This window comes from Coturnix japonica, chromosome 3 (genome assembly GCF_001577835.2).
Source record: "Coturnix japonica isolate 7356 chromosome 3, Coturnix japonica 2.1, whole genome shotgun sequence".
NCBI classification, from domain to species: domain Eukaryota; kingdom Metazoa; phylum Chordata; class Aves; order Galliformes; family Phasianidae; genus Coturnix; species Coturnix japonica.
Window position 1 is genome coordinate 61,289,682 of NC_029518.1, and position 23,738 is coordinate 61,313,419.

General features: G+C 37.9%; 1 protein-coding gene across 1 annotated transcript in view; it reads right to left on the bottom strand.

Moving 5' to 3' along the window:
* Positions 1-23,738, bottom strand: part of AFG1L (AFG1 like ATPase) — a 51,686-nt gene that overhangs the window by 9,823 nt on the left and 18,125 nt on the right. Inside the window, exons 5-8 of the mRNA XM_015858768.2 lie at positions 22,912-23,042; positions 18,438-18,537; positions 16,933-16,991; positions 2,596-2,678 (exon numbers count right to left, since the gene is read on the bottom strand). Of these exons, the coding sequence (XP_015714254.1) occupies positions 2,596-2,678; positions 16,933-16,991; positions 18,438-18,537; positions 22,912-23,042 (373 nt within the window). The remainder of the gene's footprint in view (positions 1-2,595; positions 2,679-16,932; positions 16,992-18,437; positions 18,538-22,911; positions 23,043-23,738) is intronic.

The following is a 23,738-nucleotide window of genomic DNA, read 5'->3' on the forward strand; positions in this document are numbered from 1 at the left end:
TTGTATCTGTTTCATGGTTTTCTGCCACCCCATAAAACACTGTTTTGGAAAAGGTCAACCACGGGTAAGGAAAATGTACAATATCTGTGCACACAACTGAAGTTTAAGTTCTACTGCTGGTACCATGAGGATGGTAAATCAGTGCAATCAGAGAATTGGTTTTATATTCCAAAATGGTTTACAAGGCCAAACTCTTTGTGTCCGTCCTCCTTAAGGAAGACAGATAATATATCTGTCTCAGCTGAGTTCAAAAGCAGAGAACAGTAAATTAAGGCTACAGCACACAACAAGCCTGTGCTCAAATACACGGTGCTTCGTCGAAGCTTGTACAGTATTTGGTGCAAAAAGTCTACCCTCACAGACAGCAGATGAACCTAAGTTGTGTTGCTGCACACAGACGTCCGTAAAGCGACAAGTGACGGTCAGCATATCACACAAATGTTTTCCTCTTCATTAAGCCTTATGCATCTTAAAAGTGTTAAAAGCAAAACTGAAATGTCCACTTTAGTAGTTCAAAATTAGTGACACCAAATCTTGTAGACAGAGAGAAATCTGGGGGAAAAAGACTTCTGCAACTCTTGAAGCCTTCAGAACAAAACTCTTCTAAGTAGGTGGTTGTGACAGATAAAATACCTTCCAAAATAATTAGAGATCTGAATAAAAAAGTGACAAACAAAAAGGAACAGACAAACCCAGAACAAAGCCATAACACAGGGAGGAGAACACTTACGTATCAGAGAACACGCAGCTGGGCATGCGTGTACATATCACAAAGTGTGAGGTAAAGACTATGAAAAACAAACATGATACCAAGGTGCATATTTGTACCTAATTACCAAGAAAGTTTGTTTTGAAAATAGACACCCGGGACTGAGATCAAGGAAGATCAAGATCATCAGTCATCTTGTAATTACGTTACGCTGATTGCTTTCAGATGACTAAAAGCAACTTAAGGCAACCCCTAGATGCAACCCTTATTTGAAATGAAGAGTACGCAGATTTAACAGCACAAAGATTTATCACCAATGTCTGCCATTCACATGGTCACAAGCTTCTCAGCAGAACACCATTAAATGCATGGACAGGGCCTTATTTACATGTCCCTTCTCCTCTGAGAAGCGATGTCACCTTACCCTGTTACCTATGAAAAGCCACGTGTGTAGTCTTCATTTATTTAGAGTATGGAGAGTGAAGAAAAGAACACAGTAAGAGCTTTCCACAGCTATCAAACAGAAGGCCAGGCACACTAAGCACAGCTTGAAGCAAGGACAGCTGTGTGGGGACCAGAGCAAGAGCCACGGGGACCAACTCTGAGATAACAGCGCCTACCTCCAGCAGTACCTCCAAGAAGGCAACATGAAACTTAAAGTAAAAAATAAAACGGAGCCATACAAGAATACAGAACAAGAGATTTTTTCTTGAGCTTGTTTGTGGATACAGGACCCACATTTAAGCTGAAATTTCCATACACAGGATGTTGTAATTTCCTCACAGAATTAACTAGAGATGAGTAGATTCCCTTTTTGCGCATGAACAAGTAACAGTGGGGCCAGGCCCTAACAATCTTGGAACGAAGAAAGCAATGAAGGAAAACATTCAAACACGGGTTCAGAATGAAGTGGAGGAAGAAATCTGGCATTTTGTTTACATTTTCCAGAAGCAATTTACCTGCTGTAACTGTGCTGAGCAGGACTTCTTTCAGACAAAACACGTAAAACTATTTAGTAGTGTAGCGACAGGCTTGATTTCATATATTCATGACAGAGGTGGAAACACTGCACCCTTCTTCTGGCAAACGTGATTTTAAATCAATATCGTACACAGGGTTGAAAGATACCATGGTTAAAAATCTCATTTTAAGCTATTGTCTGCCTTGCTCATGTTGTCACCAATTGAATAACACTGTAACTAAAGAGCAAATAAGAGACAGAAAAATGCCTGCGATGTAAAGGTTTCAAAGTAGTTTTCAAAAAAAGAAAGGACATTTCTAGTAGGCAGATAATGCTGCGACTGCGCACGTGTTCTTTAAAGACATTTATTTGCAAACACAGAATAAAGTGCTGAGGAAATTTTGTCACAATAAACAGAAAATGTCAAAATATGAGTTTGCTGTTTTTCTTCCAATCCACAGCACTGGAAACACCCAACACGAGATGAATCCTTGTCATTGGAAACACCCAACATTAAATGAATCCTTGTCATTAGATTTCCACAAATACTTAATTACTTAAATACAATAAGGATGTTCTTCTATTATAAGAGAATTGTGCAATCTCTTACAAGAGGATATTCATTACTTTCTAGCCATCTGTCACTTCAGTTCTCCAAACACCACACCTCCCCAAAAAATCTAATTAGTTTTTATTCAGCCACACATTATAAACGATGCTAGTGTGGGTACTGAAAATGTAGTTTAATGAAGTTAATATCGAGGCATAATGGAAGGCGGTTTGCTGAACAAAATGGACCAGAAAGCAAAGAAAGGAAAAGTCACACCCTGCTAATTCTACTACGCATTTTTCATCTCCCATTCACTAAGAAATTATTGGCTAATAAGGAAAAAGAGGGCAAATACCGTACTGTAGATTGACTTACAGGTAGTACAGTTTTCCAGCAGCAGGAAGCACTCGTTTCCTGTAGTCTATTCCAGAATCCAGCTGGACCGTGCTGCAGTATTTCTACAGAGAGGGAAAAAAGAAAGAAGCTTTCCTCAAGCCAAAGCTGTACTTATTGCTGCCTGTATTAGATAGAAGGCACACTGCTGTGGCAAACTATCAGCACGAATATCACCTGCAACCCAGATCTGATACATAAGACTGAAGTCTCCTTTATCACTACTGAAGCAAAGAAATAAGCTGAAAATTACACACACATTCAAAACAAAAACAAAGTGACTGTTTTCAAAAATGCATCAGTTAGAAAATTTAAACAGATTGGAAGAGCAATGAACAAAGTGGGCATCCCATGATAACCCTGATAGAGCTTTGTTTGGTGCTGGTAGGGATTAGAAATAATTATTATGACATTCAAGAATATACATTTAAAAATGGGAAATGAGGAGCAATAAATGTTTAACAGATCACAACCAACTTTGAGCATCAGAGATGACTAAACCTACTACTCTCCCAGCTAAAGGGAGTTGGGTTTTTTACCTTCTATTAAGATGAAGGGTGCTGTAAGTCAAACATCACGTATGCAAGCTGTTTTACAAAAGTCTTACTACAAAGTCTTGCTACAAAATGCACTGAAGCATAAAGGGGACTAAAAGAAGCTACAAAACCCAAACCCTTCTGATAACGTACCATCCATTCAGACAAGGCACTTTAAAGAAATAAAATCAAGTTTCTGAGCATTCATACCAGCTGTACTAAATAGTGCTTTATTATTATTATTTACCCAAGGCCTTAAGGTTGAGAGCAATGTTCTCTCTAACCCCCGTGGGATTAAGATTTTACAGCCTCTAGGAAAGGGAATATCTCTGTTTACCTATCAGTACTGCTGCCAACACACACAACTGCTGGCTGTTACACAACCCCAAGCAAAAGAAGCTAAAGAAAAGGAGGGCAAGTTTTAATATTTTATCAGATACACCTCTGATAGCAATTTAATTAAAGCAAGTCAGTTTATTTTTGTAGGTAACTCAGCCCTGTTCTCTGGGTTGGTAGAATCCACTGAATGATTCTGCACTGCGGCTGCACTATGAGCTACTTGTTTATCTTCAATATTCTCACTTAGCATTTCATATTCTCTATCAAACTTTCTTTGAAGCCCACATGAGGCCATTCAGATATCAAAATTGGAAACGTCAAATCTCATTTACAGCAACTTCATTACAGAAAAAAACATCTTCAGATTTCGGAAGGACTGTCCCCTGTGATTTAAGGGACAACGGCCTTTTTGAACAAACCACGTTGCACAGGACTCAGTGAATACAAATATCTGCTGGAGTGACTGCGTTGATTCACGGCACTCATTTTTGCCCCTGACAATTACTGAAGGTTCTTACACTTATTTTAAGCCTCCAACTTCTCTGCAGAGATATACAGCGAAAGAAAAATGATGAAGAAATGATTCTGAGAGCACAGAATCCCGGGGAAACGCATGTATTTTTAATTGTGGTAAGCGAGAAAGCCATGCTAATCAAATCATTATGCCGGGCTAAGGCTACTGCAAACACAATAGCGTTGGTGCTACAATATTATTACAATCTATTCCCTTTCTCTTGGTGAAAGCTTACAAAGGAAAAGAGTAATGGAGCGGAAGAAAAAAGTTGCAGAGACGTGCGATAACATGCAGGAGGAAAGGAGGGTGCGTGTGTTTGCTTCAGCATCAGGCAGACAGGCAGGGCTGGAAGGGAGGTTGCTGAAGTCTGACTGCAAAGCTGTGCACTTGGCTGTTCCTTGACATGCAGCGATGCTGGGCATCTTTCTACCTAAAGCTGTATTTTTCCAAAGCAGTAGATTAGTTCAAGTACTATTTTCTTCATGTTAGTAGGAATAAAGCCCTGCTACCAGGATGGCGGATGTGCGGATATTAAAGTTAAGACAGACAGAACAGCAAACACAGAACTGCACGTACTCAGGAGCGTGGCATGTTTTTTTTCCTTACCAAAATGCACCTGAAATGCCGTAGCCGTGTTTACAGCATGCTGTATCAGCTGTGCTGATATTTACAGCAGCGCTAGCAGCCAGGCTGCTAATGACTGCTGTGAAAAGCAGGCACCGTGCGTGCTCAGATACAGACCAGCAGTGGGGAAAACGACACAGGTCAGTGAGGCGTGCAGAGATACGTGTCAGCTCTTGGGGATGCAACACTTCAGTCTGTTTGCACTCTGCTTCCAAGCTTAGTGCTCCTTAAACACAACCACAGTCTGTTCTGACTCGTGATATAACGTTACAGTGAATGAGTTTTGAAGAACTGGAGATGTAAATATTATCGACATAGATATGAAGTGCGTCACTTCTCCCAACTTCCCTCCTTTTTCTCATTCTTGAAAATAATTAGTGTTATCAATATTCAGGATAAATCAGTATCGTTAACAACCCCGGTTAAGAAGAACTGGTTTAAAAAACCTAATTTATAGTTTGGGGTCCTCTTACAGCTACGAACAGTTGCCTGAGGGAAAGAAACTCCTTTTTCCTATAAGCCTTATAGCGTATAACCATAGACACACATCACACTACATTAGAATCCAAGGTGTTGTAACATTATGTAGCTTACTTGGAAAATACCTGTTAGAAATCATGGGCTGTAGTGCCTTTCATCCAGAAAAGAGCAGCACCCAGTTCAGAGATATATCAAATACAGCTCTTACAGTCCTATTGATTTTTTGCTTCCTTAGAAAGCCAAGGCCAAACAAAACATACATAAGATGGAAAAACACAACTGTGATACACAGCAGTTTTCTGTAACACATGATAGAAACACAGGGACAGCTAACTGGAAACTCTGAAAAATGGAAACCATTCAGGCATTGTATAAATACATATAAAATAGATGGCCACTGCCATTAAATGTTATAATCTGTAGAGAAACGTGTTTTCAGGAAGCGTTCCTTTCCAACATGATTGCTGTTATGTTTTAAGCTTAGAAGGCAGGAACAGCTTTCTCCCTATGTGAATGCACAGCATAGATCTGTAGGTACTACTGAAAAATAACAACAGCAATAAAACAGAAGCGTGAATATAACAAGCAATGATTAAATGATGTGGTGGAAGAAGTGGCTGCCAACAAAACATCACACAACCAAGCACTGTTGCAGGCACTGCTATTTCAACTAACTCAGCTCAGATACACTAAGGGGAAAGGGTCCGACAGCAGCACCAGTGAACTCAGGGCTGCTGTGGGACGACTGCTTGCACCAACAGGCCGTAACAACAGCATTTCTCATCCGCGTTGAGAATGTGCTGGTGGAGACTGTTCTAAAGGGGAGGGGGGCTCAGCACTTGGTCACCTTCATTCAAAGCCAGAGTCAAAAAGGTCACAAGGAAGCTACGCACAGAGCAGAGATCTGAAGGATTTTCCTTTTGGGGTTTCCTTTGTAGGCAAGGGTAGCCACCCAGGCTCTTTGTGTCTATACATGTAAACATTCACTTATCTGCTTCACAGGAGCACATGGGGCAAAACGTTCATATTTGTAAATGCCTTGAATGGTAAAAAAGACAGCATGCAATCTAAACGTGTAAGGGGAAAAAAATAAAGGACACTAAAACACACATTTCCAGGCTAAAAACTTAAAATACTAGAATTACAAAAATAAAAATGGATCCATGGTTGCATAATATGGAATTAAATGCCAAATGCCATAGAAGTCATGTACACTGAGTGCCACAGTGCATCTTCTCACTTCTACAGAGCTGTCAGCAACATTATATTCCTCTACTACGGAACCAGAAAAAAACAATATTATCATTCACAAATTCTACAAACTCTTAATTGAAAATAAAAAAAGAAAAAAATAAAATAATGGCACGTCTCTACTTCTTACCCTTATTTTTTTCAATAGCATGGAAAAAAAAACCCAACCAAAAACCTAACAGAATTACGTAGAGAAGTTCTAGTTTCCCCCTCCGTCTTCAGACTAACTTCACCACCACGGAACTGATTAAATCCTGCAGATGTGATTGCGTCCTCACAGTCACTAATCACCACCACGGAATTCTAATCAACAGTCAAAGAACTAACCAGTGGCGGCTTCAGACTGTTAGTACTTAATTGTCAAAGCCACACTTGTCACTATTGGTTTATACAGTTTTTATATAAATTTTTTTTTCTTATTTATTTTTTTTCAAGATGCAGATTTACAATTACAAATTACAATTACAAATTTCACTTGCTTGGGCTACACTTCTACTTCCCTTTTGATGTAAGCATGTAAAATTGAAGCTACAGCTCACTTGGTCTCTTCCTGCAGAACTACTTCCCATTTCCAGGAGATTTTCTATTCCACAGAGATATTTCAAGTCTGACTTACCCTATTCAATTTAAATGCACAAAACTAATCAGTCATTACAATTTATTTTGAAGTCATTTATGTATTTATGTATACAAAGAACAAATACAATTACAATATTGAGAATGCAATTAGGAAGTCAAAAATACAGCTTGATCATGCAGTCATTTCCAATGAAGGGATAGAAAAACTTCCTATTCCAGAAGGAAAAGAAACAAAGCCTCAATGCTCAGCTCAAGACAGAACACCGAAAATGACAATCTTCAAATTGAGTAGTTAAAATAAGATTTTGAGTAGAAAGTTATTAAACACAGATTAATATCTTTTTCTTCTTGTAAGCACCTCTAACATTCCTCTGATTCCTCTGCTGCTGCCTTCCTGAATGGTAGCTGTTAAAACGCTTGAGCTACTTAAAATACATGATGTGGTAGTTTCTCAAGTAGAGGAACAGAGGTTTTAGGAAATTTCAAGATGGTCCAAGTGAGCTGGACAACCTGCAATTTCACACCACGTTTGTTTCCCATGTATCACAAAAAGATCTGAAATTCCAATGGCCTTGGAGTCCACAAAGGACACAGTACTAAGTGCAGTATGCCCCTGTTAACTCAGATACTATGATCAGTTTGACAATGCTGATGAGCAACTATTCCTTAATTCTATCCAAGACCACTGTAGGTCAACTCAATCGTCATTCTCTGCTCCAAACTTTAAGGCACTAAAATATATATATACACACACACAAAGGCATACGATATGTCCTGCTGGCCCACAGGAACAGACAAACCCTATCTGAATGCCCCAGAGAAGGGGGCACAAAGACAGAATTGACTCACCTTGGGGTGATGATTACCCTAATTTCCATACCTGATGAGCATCCTCAGCCTGTCATGCTCAGGTCATAGCTAAGTGAGAAGTGTAACTTTAACCACTCTGATACTTCTTTCATCTATCAAATCAGAAAGCAACAAGACTGTTCATTGGCAATGTTTCTCCTCATACACGTACATCTACCCAAGGAGAGAAACATTCCCCCAGAATACACAATGCATAAACACACCATGAGAACCTTAGCCTGCAACAGAGGAAAAATTCCTCGGGTAAATAAAACTCACCAGAACGATTCATTTAGCCCCAAGTTACCCACTAGAAATTTACTTATTTGTTCTCATTTTTTTCCCCAAGTGCTTTCAAGAAAGAGTTTCTTCATCCAAAGGATATCATTACAATGGGTGTTTTCCAAGTGTTTCACAACTCTGGTAGAACAAGAATCCTCTCAAGTCAATTGCAGCGTGCCACTAAAAACGTGTTTTCTGACCTGCAAGGCATTTACTGCAGGATTTACTTTTAGCCTACTCTCCAATTTATCAGCAAGCAGCAATCAAAACAAGAAACTGGTCTGACCGGGACTTGTACTGAGAGAAGCATGAGAAATACATGCCGTGCTTCCTCAGCTCCACTAGGAAACCACTCCAACAACTGCAGGCAAGCATGGCACAGATGCAGGACCTTCAAAGGGCTCCTCGCTTTATTCATGCTTAAAATTAGCCCTGTTAAAAAAAGAGTTTGCAACATGCCTGACTTTCTCCTATACGGATTCACAAGACTGCAGATGTACTTGTGGGGATGGGGAGGAGAAAGAATCATCAGGTATTTTGTGATGGATAAAAACTTGGTCCAAGCACTGTTGGTTGTGCACACAGTTGTCTTCCTGTTCACATGTTGCTGAAACAGTAGACTTCAAAGAAAATGTCAATGAATCCTCATAAGCACTATATGTGACCTCTGGGGTAATTAGCAATCATTCAAAAGCAACAACACTAAAATGTTCTATTCTTTATTACTGTCAGCTCTTGTCTTGATCAGCATTTTAATAAAGATGGTTCATTGCTAAGACAGTTTCATGAATCAGTCATAATTACATTCTGACATGCAGTGAATAGTAAAGCAAAACTAAATATCACTTCATCAACCTTTCTAACCTTTATGCAAGTATTAACTGTAAATAATTTTTACACAATCTTACAACAGAAAATCTGCATATTTCTTAGCTTTGTACATACTGTACCCTAACTGAATTTGCTGTGACCTACACCTGAAAAAAAAAATTAATCCTACAATCAGACATAATTACTTAGCATGATATTCAGGTGTTGCCTTTCACAGACCAAATCAACTTCAAGTACAAAAGCCTACCTGATCCATAAAAACAGTGCAGTGTTGTAAAGAGTTAACTTTTTTTTTTACTCCTTTTTGCCCTGTTCTTCACTACCTGCAATAAGGAAATACAGGGAATTGCTGCAATAGCCTTGGACAGCACTGCTTGATTCAATTTTAAACTCTGAAGAAAAGAATAATTTCAAAATGCGGCTAAGTATACTGCATGATGTCAATAAAACCAATACTTTGGATGATTTTACGTTTTATTTGTGAATTGTTTTTAAATGGACTTAAAGCACAAAGATCTGGGAAGTCAAATATTGACTCATAGAATTTTTTAAATGAATCTTTACCTTATATCTGTGACAAGAAGCATTAAGCTGAAGAGTTCCGCATAGATAATATTTAGAGTTAAAATTAATTCAGTAGAAGTTGTGCAAGTTTACATTACAGCCCTCAAAACTTTTAACAACTAAGAAAGCCCGCTATTCTTGCTACCACTAGGAACATAAGACCCATTGTAGGACTTTTCAATAACTTATTTTAACAACTATCTATAAATCAGCTACCCCCTAAGAAGAGGAAAAATAGACAATTAACTTGTAAAATAACAGCGCATGAATAAAGACAGAGACTCTTAAAATGTACTGTTACATGAATAGTATTTCAGATATTCAGACAAAAGTGAAAGAATTCAGGCGGTACAGATGTGGCAGCTCTGAGTAGGAGACAAGTAGTCTCTCCTTTTTCCAGGCAAGGAAGAGAATAATGGCAAACAGCAAACTTCCAGCCCAGCGTTACCCTGAACGGCTTTCTTCATTTCACATTGCTTAGGAAAAAAGAAAAGTGCCCTTGCAGACTAAGTATAAATTAAAAAACAAGAAAGATTGTATAAAATGCGGTTCTGCTAAAAAGCCACCATGACTGTAACTTTCAATCTTCTAATAAACGAGCCGGGCTGTCCTGTGAAAAGCAAACTGCCAGGAGTTCACTCCGGATTTCTAGCACAATGTTTCACCAGCTAAGGGTCAAATTCACCCCTACTACATGTATTTCACTTGAATGACGCCCCGACGTTATTTGTCTCCATTTCTTTTTATTTTTGCTCTTGTTTTTCTTCCTAACGTTTGATTTGTATTTCTTTTCCCAGTCTTAGCCTTTGCTCCTGCCAGAGCTGTTGGCAGGCAGGGGGAAAAAAAAATAAAGTACTGATTTGAGAAACTGGATCACTCCGAATAAGGAGAAAAAACCGCGATTAAGGTCTAAACAAAGGCTAAAGATGGCTTACGCTTAGCTCTGATGAGGTCCACTACCTCATTACCAACAACTGAAAACTTCTGATGCATTTTGTTTCAAGAGAATCCAAAAGTCCTTGCTGTAAAGCAGGCTGGGGGGTGCGGAGTCCATTCACTCTTTCTGTATCACGACCATTATGCGAGAAGTATAAAACACTGCCTTTATGCTGCCAAACCACAATGACTCTTCTTACATCAAAGCATTTTCACCACTAGGGGTTTTTTTCTCCGAAATTTATTCAAGCCGAGGGCAGGGAGACAACAATTCATACACGCTAATTACACCTAATTATCTATTCCTTTTTTTTTCCTTTTTTTTTTTTTTTTCCACCAGCTCCGGCCAGTGTTATTTGCTATCTGGGTTTCTCACAACCTCCCCTTGCCCTGTCCATCCAGCTCAACAGTAAAGTCTTTGAAGAAAACAGTCGTGGCTTCTTAGAATTTTAACAATATAAGGTTCGACTCAAATTAAATTATTCTATTATTAGTTTTGACACATTTATGTGTTAAATATGAAGGCCTCTCGGTTAATTTGGCAAATTCCTCACATCTCTTCGTGGCTAGAATCGCTGGTAACACCCTCTTGTAGGAGCTTCTCCTCATGCTTTCTTTTCATGATCTAAATGAAATGTTTATTGGATTAAAGTTCTTCTCTGCAGACCTCCACGGTGGCCTGTGACAAAGAGCTTAAAAGCTTTATTAATTGGCTCGGGCTTTTGAGGGGGAGGCAGGACCTCATTTCACATTACATCACAAGCAAATAAAACTGCCACGTGTAATTAGACTAATTTACCCTGATACAGCAGGAATCAGTGATTCCATATCTACGATAGGCTTTGGTTTACTCATTTTATTCGAAGAGCAAACAAACCAAGGAAGAATTTGGGAAATAACAAGTAAAGGAAATAAGAAGGAGGAGGGCCCTGCATGGAGCTACGATAGGAAATATTTTATCCTCAGATAAAGTTTTGGTCTGTCTCTACACAAGCCATCTAGGAGCGAGCCCAGGCATGTGTGTATAAGGCAGTCACGGAAAGTAAACAAACAGCTGCTTAGTAATAGGGAGAAAGCGCCAAGGCAGTAGGTACTTCATAAAAAGCAGAAGTGCTTTAAGCTACAGAATTCAAGTAACCCTTGAGTTTAAACTTAAAACAGACTTTATCAGAGGCTGATAACCTCTAATTCGACACACCTTGCTTTCTAAACACAACGCTTTTTCAGTTCAGTCTCACAAATTTACCACACAAATTACCCATAAATGACTCTGATGTTCAGCACAGAAGTACTTGCAATCATGCTATATTTTCTATTTTTACATGTTTAATTAGGTACACTTCACAAAAGATGAATGCTTCTATTACTCGCTGAGGGAGAGAGAACAAGAACAAATGCTCCTTCTACTTAGGAGTTTGCTTGGTTACATACTAAGAAGGGAAACAAAAGGCCTAACATCTTCAGTAATGAAAAAGTCAATTGATAGGCGAAGCCATCACAATATCAAAGGATTAATCCCAGCAATCCTGACTCAGGTGACAGTTCACAGGGGTCAGAGTGGCTGACACTGACCTCAAAAGCAGGTTTTAACTATTCAACATACTGAAAGCCGCTGGGCTATCACACCATTAGAATGGAACAAACTGACAAATCAATTTCATCAATGAGATGACTTTTTTTTTTTTAAATGAGCAGATCCGCCACTCAACAAATCCCTGTATTTCCAGCACAGGTGGTTGGACAAAAGCTGAAAGCACAATCAAAGAAATTTTATATCTACCAAACGCCTTTGTACAAAGCTAACTCGCGCCAGTTCCCTTAGGGACAGCTCAAAATGTTTCACATATTTTCACCTGTTTCATGTAAGTTACTGGAAAGTGAAAACAGTTTTCCATCTCTCCATTTTATTGCTTTGGAAGAGAGAGTACATTTTAACTAAAGCTCACCAGAGCAGATAAATATGTCAACAATTAATCACCAACCCAATCTGAGACAAATAATAAACACAACACAGCACGTACAGATGCTGCCTTCTATTTGAAAGGTGTTTACCGTGCTTGCTGTTAACAGCCATTGTAACCAAACAGTTGGAAAGAAATCATGAAATGAAATTAACCATAGGAAGCTAACAGTAATTTCCTATCCTACTAAAACCAGACTTCTGGTTGCTTCTTTACCTTTAGTTCAAGCAATACAGGTAAGCAAAGCCAGCTTGCTTTTATTGTTACTATTATATTGAATCTGTACTTTTAAAAAGTATACTCAGGCTATCAAAGCTCCTAAAGCCTCCTGACTTTGAGTTGGGACTCTGTGAAGTTTCAGTTCTATTCCAGCAAGAAAATCTGACAGTGTGGTACGTATTCAGTATTTTGAGTCGGCCTGATGCTTTAAAACTTTTTACTACAGCTCCATGAAATCTCTGCAAATACAAGAACCACCAGTTTAAAATCTTAGTTGATATGCAGCTAACTATTTGAGGGAGTATTTGCTTGAAGAAGCAACTGAATTAGAAGTAGGATTCCCAAGCAGTGAATGGTTGATGTAAATATCTTCATTAAACGTCTATAAAAACTAAACTCACCAAATTACTGCCAAACCAGTAAAATTAAATTTCACTTTTTCTTCTCTGAAAAGCCTTGTGTCTGATTTTCCATCAAGTTGTTAAGGGTGCATGGCTTTATTTGTAAACCAATGTTAACATGTTGAGAAAGTGTTCAGATTTTCATATTGCTTTAAACTAATAACGTTGGAAGCATTTCTGCTCCAAGCACTTGATCAAAGTAACCAGTACACAACGTTTTCTTGTCAAGAACTGCCTTTATAAAAAATCACTAAGGAGTTCCATGCACTTCAAAATTCTCAGTAAGAGATGCCGCAAGATTAAAAGCTTAATCAGAAGGGACTGAATCTAATTGCAATTATAGAATTAAAAGATTTTTCCTTCCTAATACTTATCTCTGAAAAGCTGTATTTTTAACAAAATTGCATAGGCTGGAGAAGCACTCCTATCTGCTGCAGAATCTAAGCCCCTCTACAAAGAATGTTCCGTCCCAAAGAATTTCAGCCACAACAAACCAATCAACTGGGAGTATTTCCCTATCTAAGAAAACTACAACTCTAAGCTACAGCGTGAAATAATCAGCAAAAATTTAGATCCCAGGCTATGTAGGATTTTAAAGGATCAGGACATAGGGATAAATGCCGATTGCAGAGAGGACCATGTGTTGAACTGCAGATGTAGGCTATAGGACCTGCACCTTTCATGTGGGCCTAAAAATAAGTTACCAATTGCAATCCCCACTGTAGGTATGCAGCAATTATGTGCCCCAGCAGTCTACCTTCTAGAAAAACAACGTGAAGAACCTTTGTGAAATACATTTTCCATAAACCACTGTTTCTCCTTTGTGTTTATCACACAGAAATTGGCTTACGAGAAACAGGAACCCAAATACAGATACAAGAACTATGTAATCTGAATATAATGGAAAAACAAACAAACTACCTAAACCACTTCCTAAAGACACACATGGAATTCTGAACAGCTGAGGAAGCTCTTCCATGCAGTAACATCAATGTAGTGACAAAAGATACAGGGGTACATGATGCAGATTGTGTGCATCTGGAGGAGGCCTAAATCTGCACATCACAACCAGAAGATTGGTTTCTTTATTACAAGAGCCTGGATATGTAACGATCATCAGATAAAAACTTACTTTAAAATACATTCAATTCATGTGTTTTCTAATGTCTGGTTCTAACGTGCTGAATTCTGAAAGACTCAGAAATTTTATTATTGTTTTTAATGACTTGTCATTACCCTTCCGATTTCCAACTAAGGTCAGAGAAACATTTGTTGATATTCTTCACCTGATCTGCTTTTCAAACATTATGTTTTGGGACAGAATCATATTATTTTGGTAACACTTACTGAACACTTATGTTAAAGGCAGGTATATTTAGAGTTGTATTAAAACACAGAGGGAGGAAAAAAACAAGCAACTTCTGAGTAGAATACCTAAACTTCATTTCTCCTGTCACTCATTATTATGGTAATGCCTGCGCATCTCTCCTTTATGTTGTGAAACTTATTTCTTTTCACATTACTCCATCCCCAGTTGCAGCTCTAAACCAGTGCAGCAATCATTAGGGTTTCTGTCAGCACCATATCCACAAGGTCCTTTCGAAACATTTATTCTCCCAGTCCTAATGAGACATTCCATATTCTATTCTTTTTCTTCTGCTAGCCAAAGGAAAAGCAAAAGCAAACTACAGATAAGCATGCACGGTAGATATTCATTAAGTCTGATCATAACTGAAATAAAAGAGCTTTACATTCATCAAGGTAGAAAACTAAGAGATAACCAGGAAAAATACATAGAAAAGGTGGGTTAACAGCAAGGAAAAGAAAGATTTGTCATAGATGTTGACTGAGAATGATGCTGCATTTCAAAAAGCAAATGTATGTAAAATTATTACTCTTCCTGAAAATGTTCTACAACTACAACCTATTGTTCATCTATTAGTCAGCTACAAAATAAGCCCTTTTCAAGAATCTAAAGTGGTTGCATAGTTGTTCTCTTGATTTTATATTTCTTTCTATTTTAAAGCAATCCTGTTAAGAACCACTTTCAGCGGTAACGTCCCTTGGTTTATACACAGCCATTTTAAGATATGTAGGGCTGTGTATGTCAGTGGCATACCAACTTTGGAACATCGTAATTGTTCAGATGTCAACATGAGATAGGGTTTTCAAAGGTGCTTCGGCAATTAAGTAATCTCATGATTCCAGCATGCCCCACTGAAAGTCCAAGGCACTTAACTACCTCACTGCTGACCACCTCAGCAGAGATATCCATATAATAAATGTAAAATGACCACGAGAATAATACTGTGTCACTGTTACAGGAATTACTATGTCACACGACAGTAAGAAAGACCCATCCAAACAAATTCTGCTGCTTCAGCCAATAAGGCACTTTTTCTTTACTAAATGTCCTATTCTAGAACTGTGTCTGCTCTTGAAAGGAAAAATTTCTTTTTGCCTTATGTTCAATTATTTTTAATCCAAGCATATACATCCCATCTGGAAACTACAGGGGCTGCTCCAAAAGTAATACCTCCTATTTCATTACATTGGCCCATGATGTCAGAGGTAGATGTTGAAGATATGGCAGTAGAGGCTGAATACTCCCATTAATATCCCATTACACACTGTTGCCACATGAGGTAGCGGGTGGTGCATTTCAGCTGTGGCAACAGTGATGTGAAATACAAGCCATGCTCCAATGGCTATGCACAGCTGTCACACCATAAAATGAAGAGCATCTTGATCAGCTCATCCATGCAAATCAGCAGATTATGACCAGGGAACTGTGTACATTGGCTTCAATGCATTGGAAGTGACATTGGTTGTGGTGCTGGAATATTGTAAAATTTGTGCCAGGTGGGTCCCACAAATGCTCACACAGGAACTGAAAGAACACTGTATGCAAGGGCAACGAGGCTTGTGAAGGGCTTGGAGAATCAGCCCTATGAGGAGCAACTGAGGGAACTGGAACTGTTTAATCTGTGGAAAAGGAGGCTGAGGGAAGATCTTATTGCTCTCTTCCAATACCTGAAAGATGCTTACAGTGAGAGTGAGCTTGGTCTCTTCTTACTGGTGACAGGATGAGGGGAAATGGCCTCAAGTTGCACCAGGGTAACTTTAGGTTGGATATCAGGAAAAATTTCTTCACAGAAAGGGTTTTTAAGCACTGGAATGGGTTCCCCAGGGAGGTGGTTGAGTCACCATCCCTGGATGTGTTTAAGAGCCATTTGGATGTGGTGCTCAGGGACATGATTTAGTGGAGGGTTGTTAGTTAGGTCATGGTTGAACTTGATGATCTTTCAAGCCGTTTCCAACCTGAGTGATTCTATGATTGTATGATTCCTGAAACCTGAACAAACCAACAACTCTGACCACAGTGTCACAGTGCTAACTAAGCTGAAGTCTTGAACTTAGAGAATCTGACCAGAGAATACAAACTTTTTCTTGCAACATGATAATACAAGGCCCTGCACCACTATGAAGACCACAGAGAACACTGTCAATCTTGGCTGGACTGTCATACCGCACCTATCGTATAGACCAGATTTGGTGTTTTCTGACTTCCATCTGTTCAGGATGATGAAAGATGGACTGTGTGGGCAACATTTTCCTAGCAACAATGCCATCACAGCAGCTGTGAAACAGTGGGTCACCTCCACTGGTGCAGATTTTTATGAGCGCGGCATGCAGGCTTTTGTTCATTGCTGGCAAAAATGCACAGCTTGTGATGGCAACTATGTTGAAAAACAGCATTTTGTATTTGAAAATTTGCTCTAACAAATAGTGCTATCTATCCTGCTCTTTGTATCTGTTGTAATTTCCATGGAAATAAGCAGGAGGCACTACTTTCAGAGCAGCCTAAGTAGTATCAAAGCAATCCCATCCAAATCAAATTGATTAATACAGCAGGCAAAATTGAAAAGCATTTATAAAGTGATTCTCCTTACCTTTAGCACAGCAATGAATGGTACAAAATTAGCTCTCTGAAGACCGTTTTTATAGAGATCTGAAAGAAAGGAAATCAGTACCAGTTTTGCTACTTAGTCTTAATAACAATGTGAGCTTGTCTTTTAGACTTGCAAATAAAACTGTGTTGCTAGAGCGATAAGGAACAAAAGTGGAAAAAGGAAAGCTGAAATTGATTTCTGTTCTCTTACTATAATGAAAATTCATGACATTCTCAAGTAAGAAAGGGACCATCCTTAGAAAGTCTGGAAAAGGTACAGAGTAAAAGATGAGACATCTCTAATGAGATAACTGATTTTAGCAGAAGAAATAAGGTCTCTATTTAAAATAAAGATACAAAAATTATTTTTAATGCTCAAAATAAACTGTTATAAGGCTGTCACTATACAAGTGCTAAATATAAATTACTGGGTAGAAAGACTCAGATTAAACTGAAAATAAGCAATTTGTATTTAAAAAGTTAGCATAATTCTTTTGCAGTGTACTTTGGTAAACTTTAACCTTTAGCAATTCTACCAGGTACACTCTTTTTTCCAAAGGGACAAGAGCAGACCTCTTTAAGGCAAAAACAAATAAACAAAAAACACCCTTATGCACAGTTGCTCAAAATATCTCTTTAAAGACAAAAAATATTGCAATGATTCTCTTTTACCTTATTTATTTGGGTAGAAAAAGTAACTGGTACTTAGTTAATGCTGTAACATTTTAGTATGCTCTGCAAATATTTGCTATTAATCTGTATTGTTTATTGTCATAAAAGTTGCATAGAAATCCTGCATTATGCTATCTACTAATGCTATGCTATAACAAAATACTATATATATGGTACACTATGATGTAAAAAAAAAAAAAAAAAAGAATACAATTATTGCTTGATTAAAACCCATGCAGATTTGAGGGCTTGTAGAAGGATATATCTAGTCACACTCTAAAAATACTGTTAGAAATGGAAATATCTGTCCATCTAAGTACCTCCTAACGAATACCCTCAAACTAGGCTGTGGAAATGGTATCTTAAAAAAGGGCCATGCGCCTCCCCTGAGTTGGTGTAGAAGGCCTGCAGTTTGCTAATTACAAACTAGTAGAGAAACAGTCTCAAATTCACCCCTCTTCTACTGGGCATGATCGTTTCCTGCCCTGGAAACTCCCAAACAGAAGCAATATTTCACCCATCCCCATTTCTAAATACCCTCCCCACACTGGTTTGGATAAAGTACGGAAAATCAAAAACCACAGAAGGACAAGGGAAAGAGGAGGTAAGAAGTTCAAAATGAGGAAAGAAAGGAGTAAGATTTAGCGAAAAACCATTCTTCCTTAAGAATACACACAAAAACAACCCAAACAACATGAGACAAACTGGAGTATCTTAGATTTTTGAAGGCTAGTGAGTTCATCAGTAGTAAATATTATATCATTCTTACAAGATCGTTTATAAGATGCTGAGATTAATTGTACTAGTTAATAGCAGTAGCATGTTTGTTTTTACCTTCTGGCGGCCTGTTAGATGTTGCCACAACGACAACCCCATTTTGGAACAAGTTTTCAAAAAGCTGCTTCAGAATCATGGCATCAGCAATGTCAGTGACCTGCGGAAGACAACACATTTGTTTTGTCTTGCTTTCAGCTTCTGCCGCAATAGAATTGCAAGTGGCTTTATAGCTAGGAAAAATGCTTGTTAGTGAAAGCCATGGAGAAAGATTCTAATTATTGCTTGGTGAGAAAAAATAAAAGGGATAATTAATAAGCAGTGAATGTACCGCAGCCTTTCAAAACTTGCCTGCTTTTTATTACAGAACTCCACCATATCTTTACCAATTGCTAAATGATTCCATGTTAACTTCTATTATAAAACTACAGGTGGGAAACACAGAAAAACAGATCTAAACATTTAAGAGGCCTAATCAATTGGAAACAACATGAAAAAAAGAAAAACCAGAAAACAAAGACAATACACACCGGCTGTTTTACATTTCTATCACCTTTGAGGCAAAGGTTTGCAGAGGTGAATTTAAATGGCCGTGAGACTTCAGAAATAAAGACAAGTAGCCAACTATACATAATCAGCTGCTGTTGAAAATAGAATGATATGACATAGATACTATTGTGTGATTGTTGCAAAAAACAATTCAACAGATGGCCCATCACAAAAATAAGCAATTTCATTGTTCTTTTTAAGTGCCTTCTATTACTGTCCATGAATAATCAAAAGGCACGGCAGTCACTTCCAGCACAGTCAGCCTCTTCTAACCTTCAGGCAGAAAACACGAACAAAAAATAAAAAGGGGTGGGACAGGATATACTGAAATCATTAAAAAAAAAAAAACAAAAAAACTTAAATGATAAGCAATAAAGTAAAATGTCTTTAAATATCCAAGTTTAGCTGAACTAACTTGTTTTACAGTATCAAGAAATAAAAGGAATGCCAAACAGCAACCACTCAGCACAAATGAGAAAAGAAAAAACACGTAACATCGTTACAGCAGCAATTTATATTTTGCAGGTGTTCAGCAGCTGAAATCAGTGGTCCTAGGAAGTAAATCACCTTGACTATCACTAAACTCTTGTCTCTTCCGCCTTCCCCTTCACTATTGTATAGACACTTGTTGCATTTTGACTTACCACAGACCCCAGTTCTGGGGAAATAAAAAGGTGGCGGTCTGCTGGCTGTTATATGTACTCATTACAGATCAACGCACTGCTTTTGCCAGTTTAGATATGAACATAATGGAATGGTAATGCAAGATATACAAAGACTGATCAGACTGATCAGTTATTCTAAGTACACTAATTTTTGACTTTAAAAAGAATGCATGTAAGAAATTAATACATGCATTTTAGGGGGTAAATGAATTTGTTGGCTATTAGGTTTGCTTTGTGATGCAAGTTTAAAAAAGGCATGTTATCAATTATGTTTTTAACAAACTTGTGTTCAAAAAACACTCCAAGGCACACTGCCTTTATGAAACAAAACTGGAAGGATGTTAGTGCTTGCGTGACAGAAAACAATGACTACAATTCTCTTATTAATGAGAACTGTTGTTTGATGCTAAATTCCGGTGTTCTCGGTTTACTACAAAAGAAAACCAAACTCCTTCAGCTCTGTCAAAAAGTCAGAGCCATTTTGAGAACTGGAATGCAAATTTAAATTCTTTTGAACTAACAGAGCTTTGGTAAGGGAAGAATTCTACCAGGCAATGGAACCAGCTGACAATAACTTAAACACTATCATTTCTCACATTTTTTTCCCCTATCCAGCATTCCTTACAACATGGTGTCATGGTTTAATAATTTTGTGGATTTTTCGTTCAAACCGTGATACATGGAACAGAAGCAAAGGCTACAAATGACCACTAAGAAGTGCCCGGTAATGGAGAGAATGAAGACATTTCATTAACATTTAGGAGAAATAAATGTTATGACCCAGTGCTGCTTTCCACTATGGCTCACTTACATGAATTAAAAAACATATAAAAAGCACATCACTAAGAGTTAATTTACATGTGTAAGTGCTCAAGACTCAGTCATCCACTGATTGGTATAGTTCCACATAATGAATGATAAACATAAGCATGCATTACCAGTAATTAGTATTAGCACAAAAATAAGAGGCTAATTTTTATTAGAGGCTTTTAATAGCATGCAGGTTATGTTAGTACAAACTCCCTAAACTGCAGCTTGCTTAAGTCCAAATGGTACTGATAGTATATAAATACTGACACTGTGACCACTCAGCACAAGAATGGATTCCATTTTCATTATCAATACTAAATGCCACAGGTTACAGTCCCATGGCAAAATCAGAGCTTCTGATCACTGATGTACAGTTACCTGATCACTAAACAGTGACTAGCCTCGTCATATTGGGCAATGTCTGCGTTTTGAAACATGAAAATTATAGTTACAGATGGATTCATTCTCTGAGGTTTATTTTCTGTTGCTGTTTTTCACGTGAGGACATGTTTTTAGAATGGCTAAAAGAAAAGGCTCCAGCATTTGTAGCACACGGATTCACAGATTCTAGCACAAATTCAGTGCCTTCTGCACACTCCCATAAAGCTTCGACTCCTCTTCAGTAGGCAGAGTCTGAGTAGCATCTCATGCTACAGAAGATCAGCTAAGAAACCTATGGATTCTGACCATTAGTGCATAAGAAACAAATAATTTCATTAAAAATATCACATAAGAATGCAGAGTCCAAGAGATATACTTTGAAATATATTTCTTTATCATTTTCCCAACTGCGATCCACAGCTGAAGCGGTTGCTGTACCTCGACCAAGTCAGCAGGGGGAGCAGACAAACAATTTGAAAACAAAATCGCCAGTCTCTCTTCTTGGAATACAGCGAGATGACAGACAATATGTAAATCCAGAATAGCAGTATGTGAAAGCAGTGGGCATTTATAAAGAAAAGCAGGTGTTTGAACTTAATACGTGGTGCTACTGTTAGCAAAGATGCCTCTGTGAAACCTTCCAAATGATACGTCACAAGAGTACCTTGCTTCTGCCTACCCCACAACAAATCTTCCCACTTCTGCATAGTGTAAACACAACTGTCTCTGTATTTTATTTCATTCTGTGAGTTTTGGTAGCCCACTGTTCTAGCTCCGCTAGATAAAAAAAACCATCTTAAGTGATCAAATAGCAGCATTTGAAATAGGGGAAAAAAACACTATATTAAAAAGCTGATGATGAAAACATACACCATCAAAATTCAAATTGAAACCATGCGCTACTCAATCTATGAATGATTTCACAAGTTGTTCTCATGTGCAAGCACACAACTTGAAAAGATGAATGAGTCTTTGACAAGAAGAAAGAAGGGTGTGTTCACAATACATATCTCCTCACCTGTCTCCTCCTTGAACTGGTAGCACCAGATATCGAGTGTATTGATGGGTATAGGCAGACAAGCCCAACTGCATGTATGCCAATGAACTATTCAGAATTCACATTTTTTCTTTTCTTTTTTAAGAGAAATCCATGAGAATTGCAGCTAGAATTTACATTTCCTCTTAAACTTGGTTGTTATAAGTTTTACCACAAAGTCAAAAGCAAAGAACAAAACAAAACCACAGTCTGCTGCTCTTTAGCTGAGAGCCAGGCAATGAACTTAGGCATAATGATTTGAATCAGTTCCTGCTAAAGTTAACATATCTTAGAGAAGGTACTCTAACAAAACACAGCTAATAACTGAGAAGTGTTCTTTTAACATGCTGAAACCCTGCAAAAATATAATTCAAATACAACTTTTTATCAAACATTTTCAACTGAGATTGCAGTGACTCCACACATGCTGAAACCACAGGGTTATCCCTTCCTGCAAAATGCAGAAGTAACAAAACAAAAACACCTACACGAATGGCTGCAAAAATCCCCGTCACGGGAACCAATTATAAACCTTTCTTAGTGCACAAGCTACATGTAGTACCTGGGAGATCAAAATTGTTCTGTCCACTTCAGTTACATATTAAGAGTGTAATACAGAAAATTTACAGTTAATTGATTATTCTTTTACTGGTGGTGACTTGAGCAACATGGACCTATTCTCTCCTTCCCTTGTAGTTTCTAGCTGAGATTTCTGAACTGAGCTTCTCTAGAAAAATTGTAAAGCAACTCTATGCTTAAATTTGTGACAAGTCCTTAGAACAGAATTCACAAGTCACGTAAAACAAATGAAACAACCAAGTAGTTTGTGCAAAGATGCATTTAATCACTTCATTTTTTACATTTCATATTTAATTCAATACAATTTTCTCTGAAGTAGATTTCGCCAACCTAACCTGACACTGACATGCCAAAGGCTCCAGTAACTCTAAGAAGGAATGCAGATTAAAAATTGAAATATTATTTCCATATGCTTAATGACAGTGAAACCATTTTGTTCCACTCTGTGAGACACAGAAAAGACCAGGCACACGAAGTTTCCCTTGAAACCAAGGAGTAATCTCTGATTTCTTACCTGAAATTCATCAAAACATAAGAGACACGCTTCTTCACTTATTTCCTCTGCTACTGGTGCAATTGGGTCATATGACTTGGCCATAAGTCCTGGCTTTCTCTTAGGCAAGCTCTGCTTAAGGCGATGTATTCCTGAGTAGATAAAAAGTAAGCGAATAAAGTATTTCCTATGTCTTTTTCTAAAATACAGAAAACAAAATTATTTAGCTATCAGGAAAAACAAACAAACAAACACACTTCAAATTTCATCTAAATCTGAGAGGGCAAAACTACTAAGTTTGCAACCACATCCAGGCAACTAGTAAAACCACAGAGACTCCGTGATTTATATTTTCTCGCTTAGAAATAAGTAAAATAAAGAACTTTGAACCCTTGAACACTCACACCAAACACTTATATTTTGTTTTAAAAGCTGATACAAATTACAGTTTTATCTTGCTCCAATTCGTGAGCTTAAGCTACAGTTTCACTTCACAATTTGGCATTTTGTGACTTAATCTTCTGAATATGAAAAACCCTCACAGTTTCCAAATCCATGGCACAGCTCTGCGTATTGCCTGGTTTGGAGATATACTTAGAATGCACTGAGTTACAAGAACTCAGACAAAGCAATACAATTATATTTTACAATGTAAATAAGATAACGCTGAAATATCAAATAAGGTTATTAAATACATACTTTAAAATGTCATGGACTGCATTCCATCTGCCTAGGCAAAGATGTTTGGCAAACCAAGGTCCTACAGCAAGAAGCTGGCTTTGTTAAAAATATACTGTAGTACAAACAACAAGAAATGGAAACATAAAATCTCAACAGTGACCCAGTGA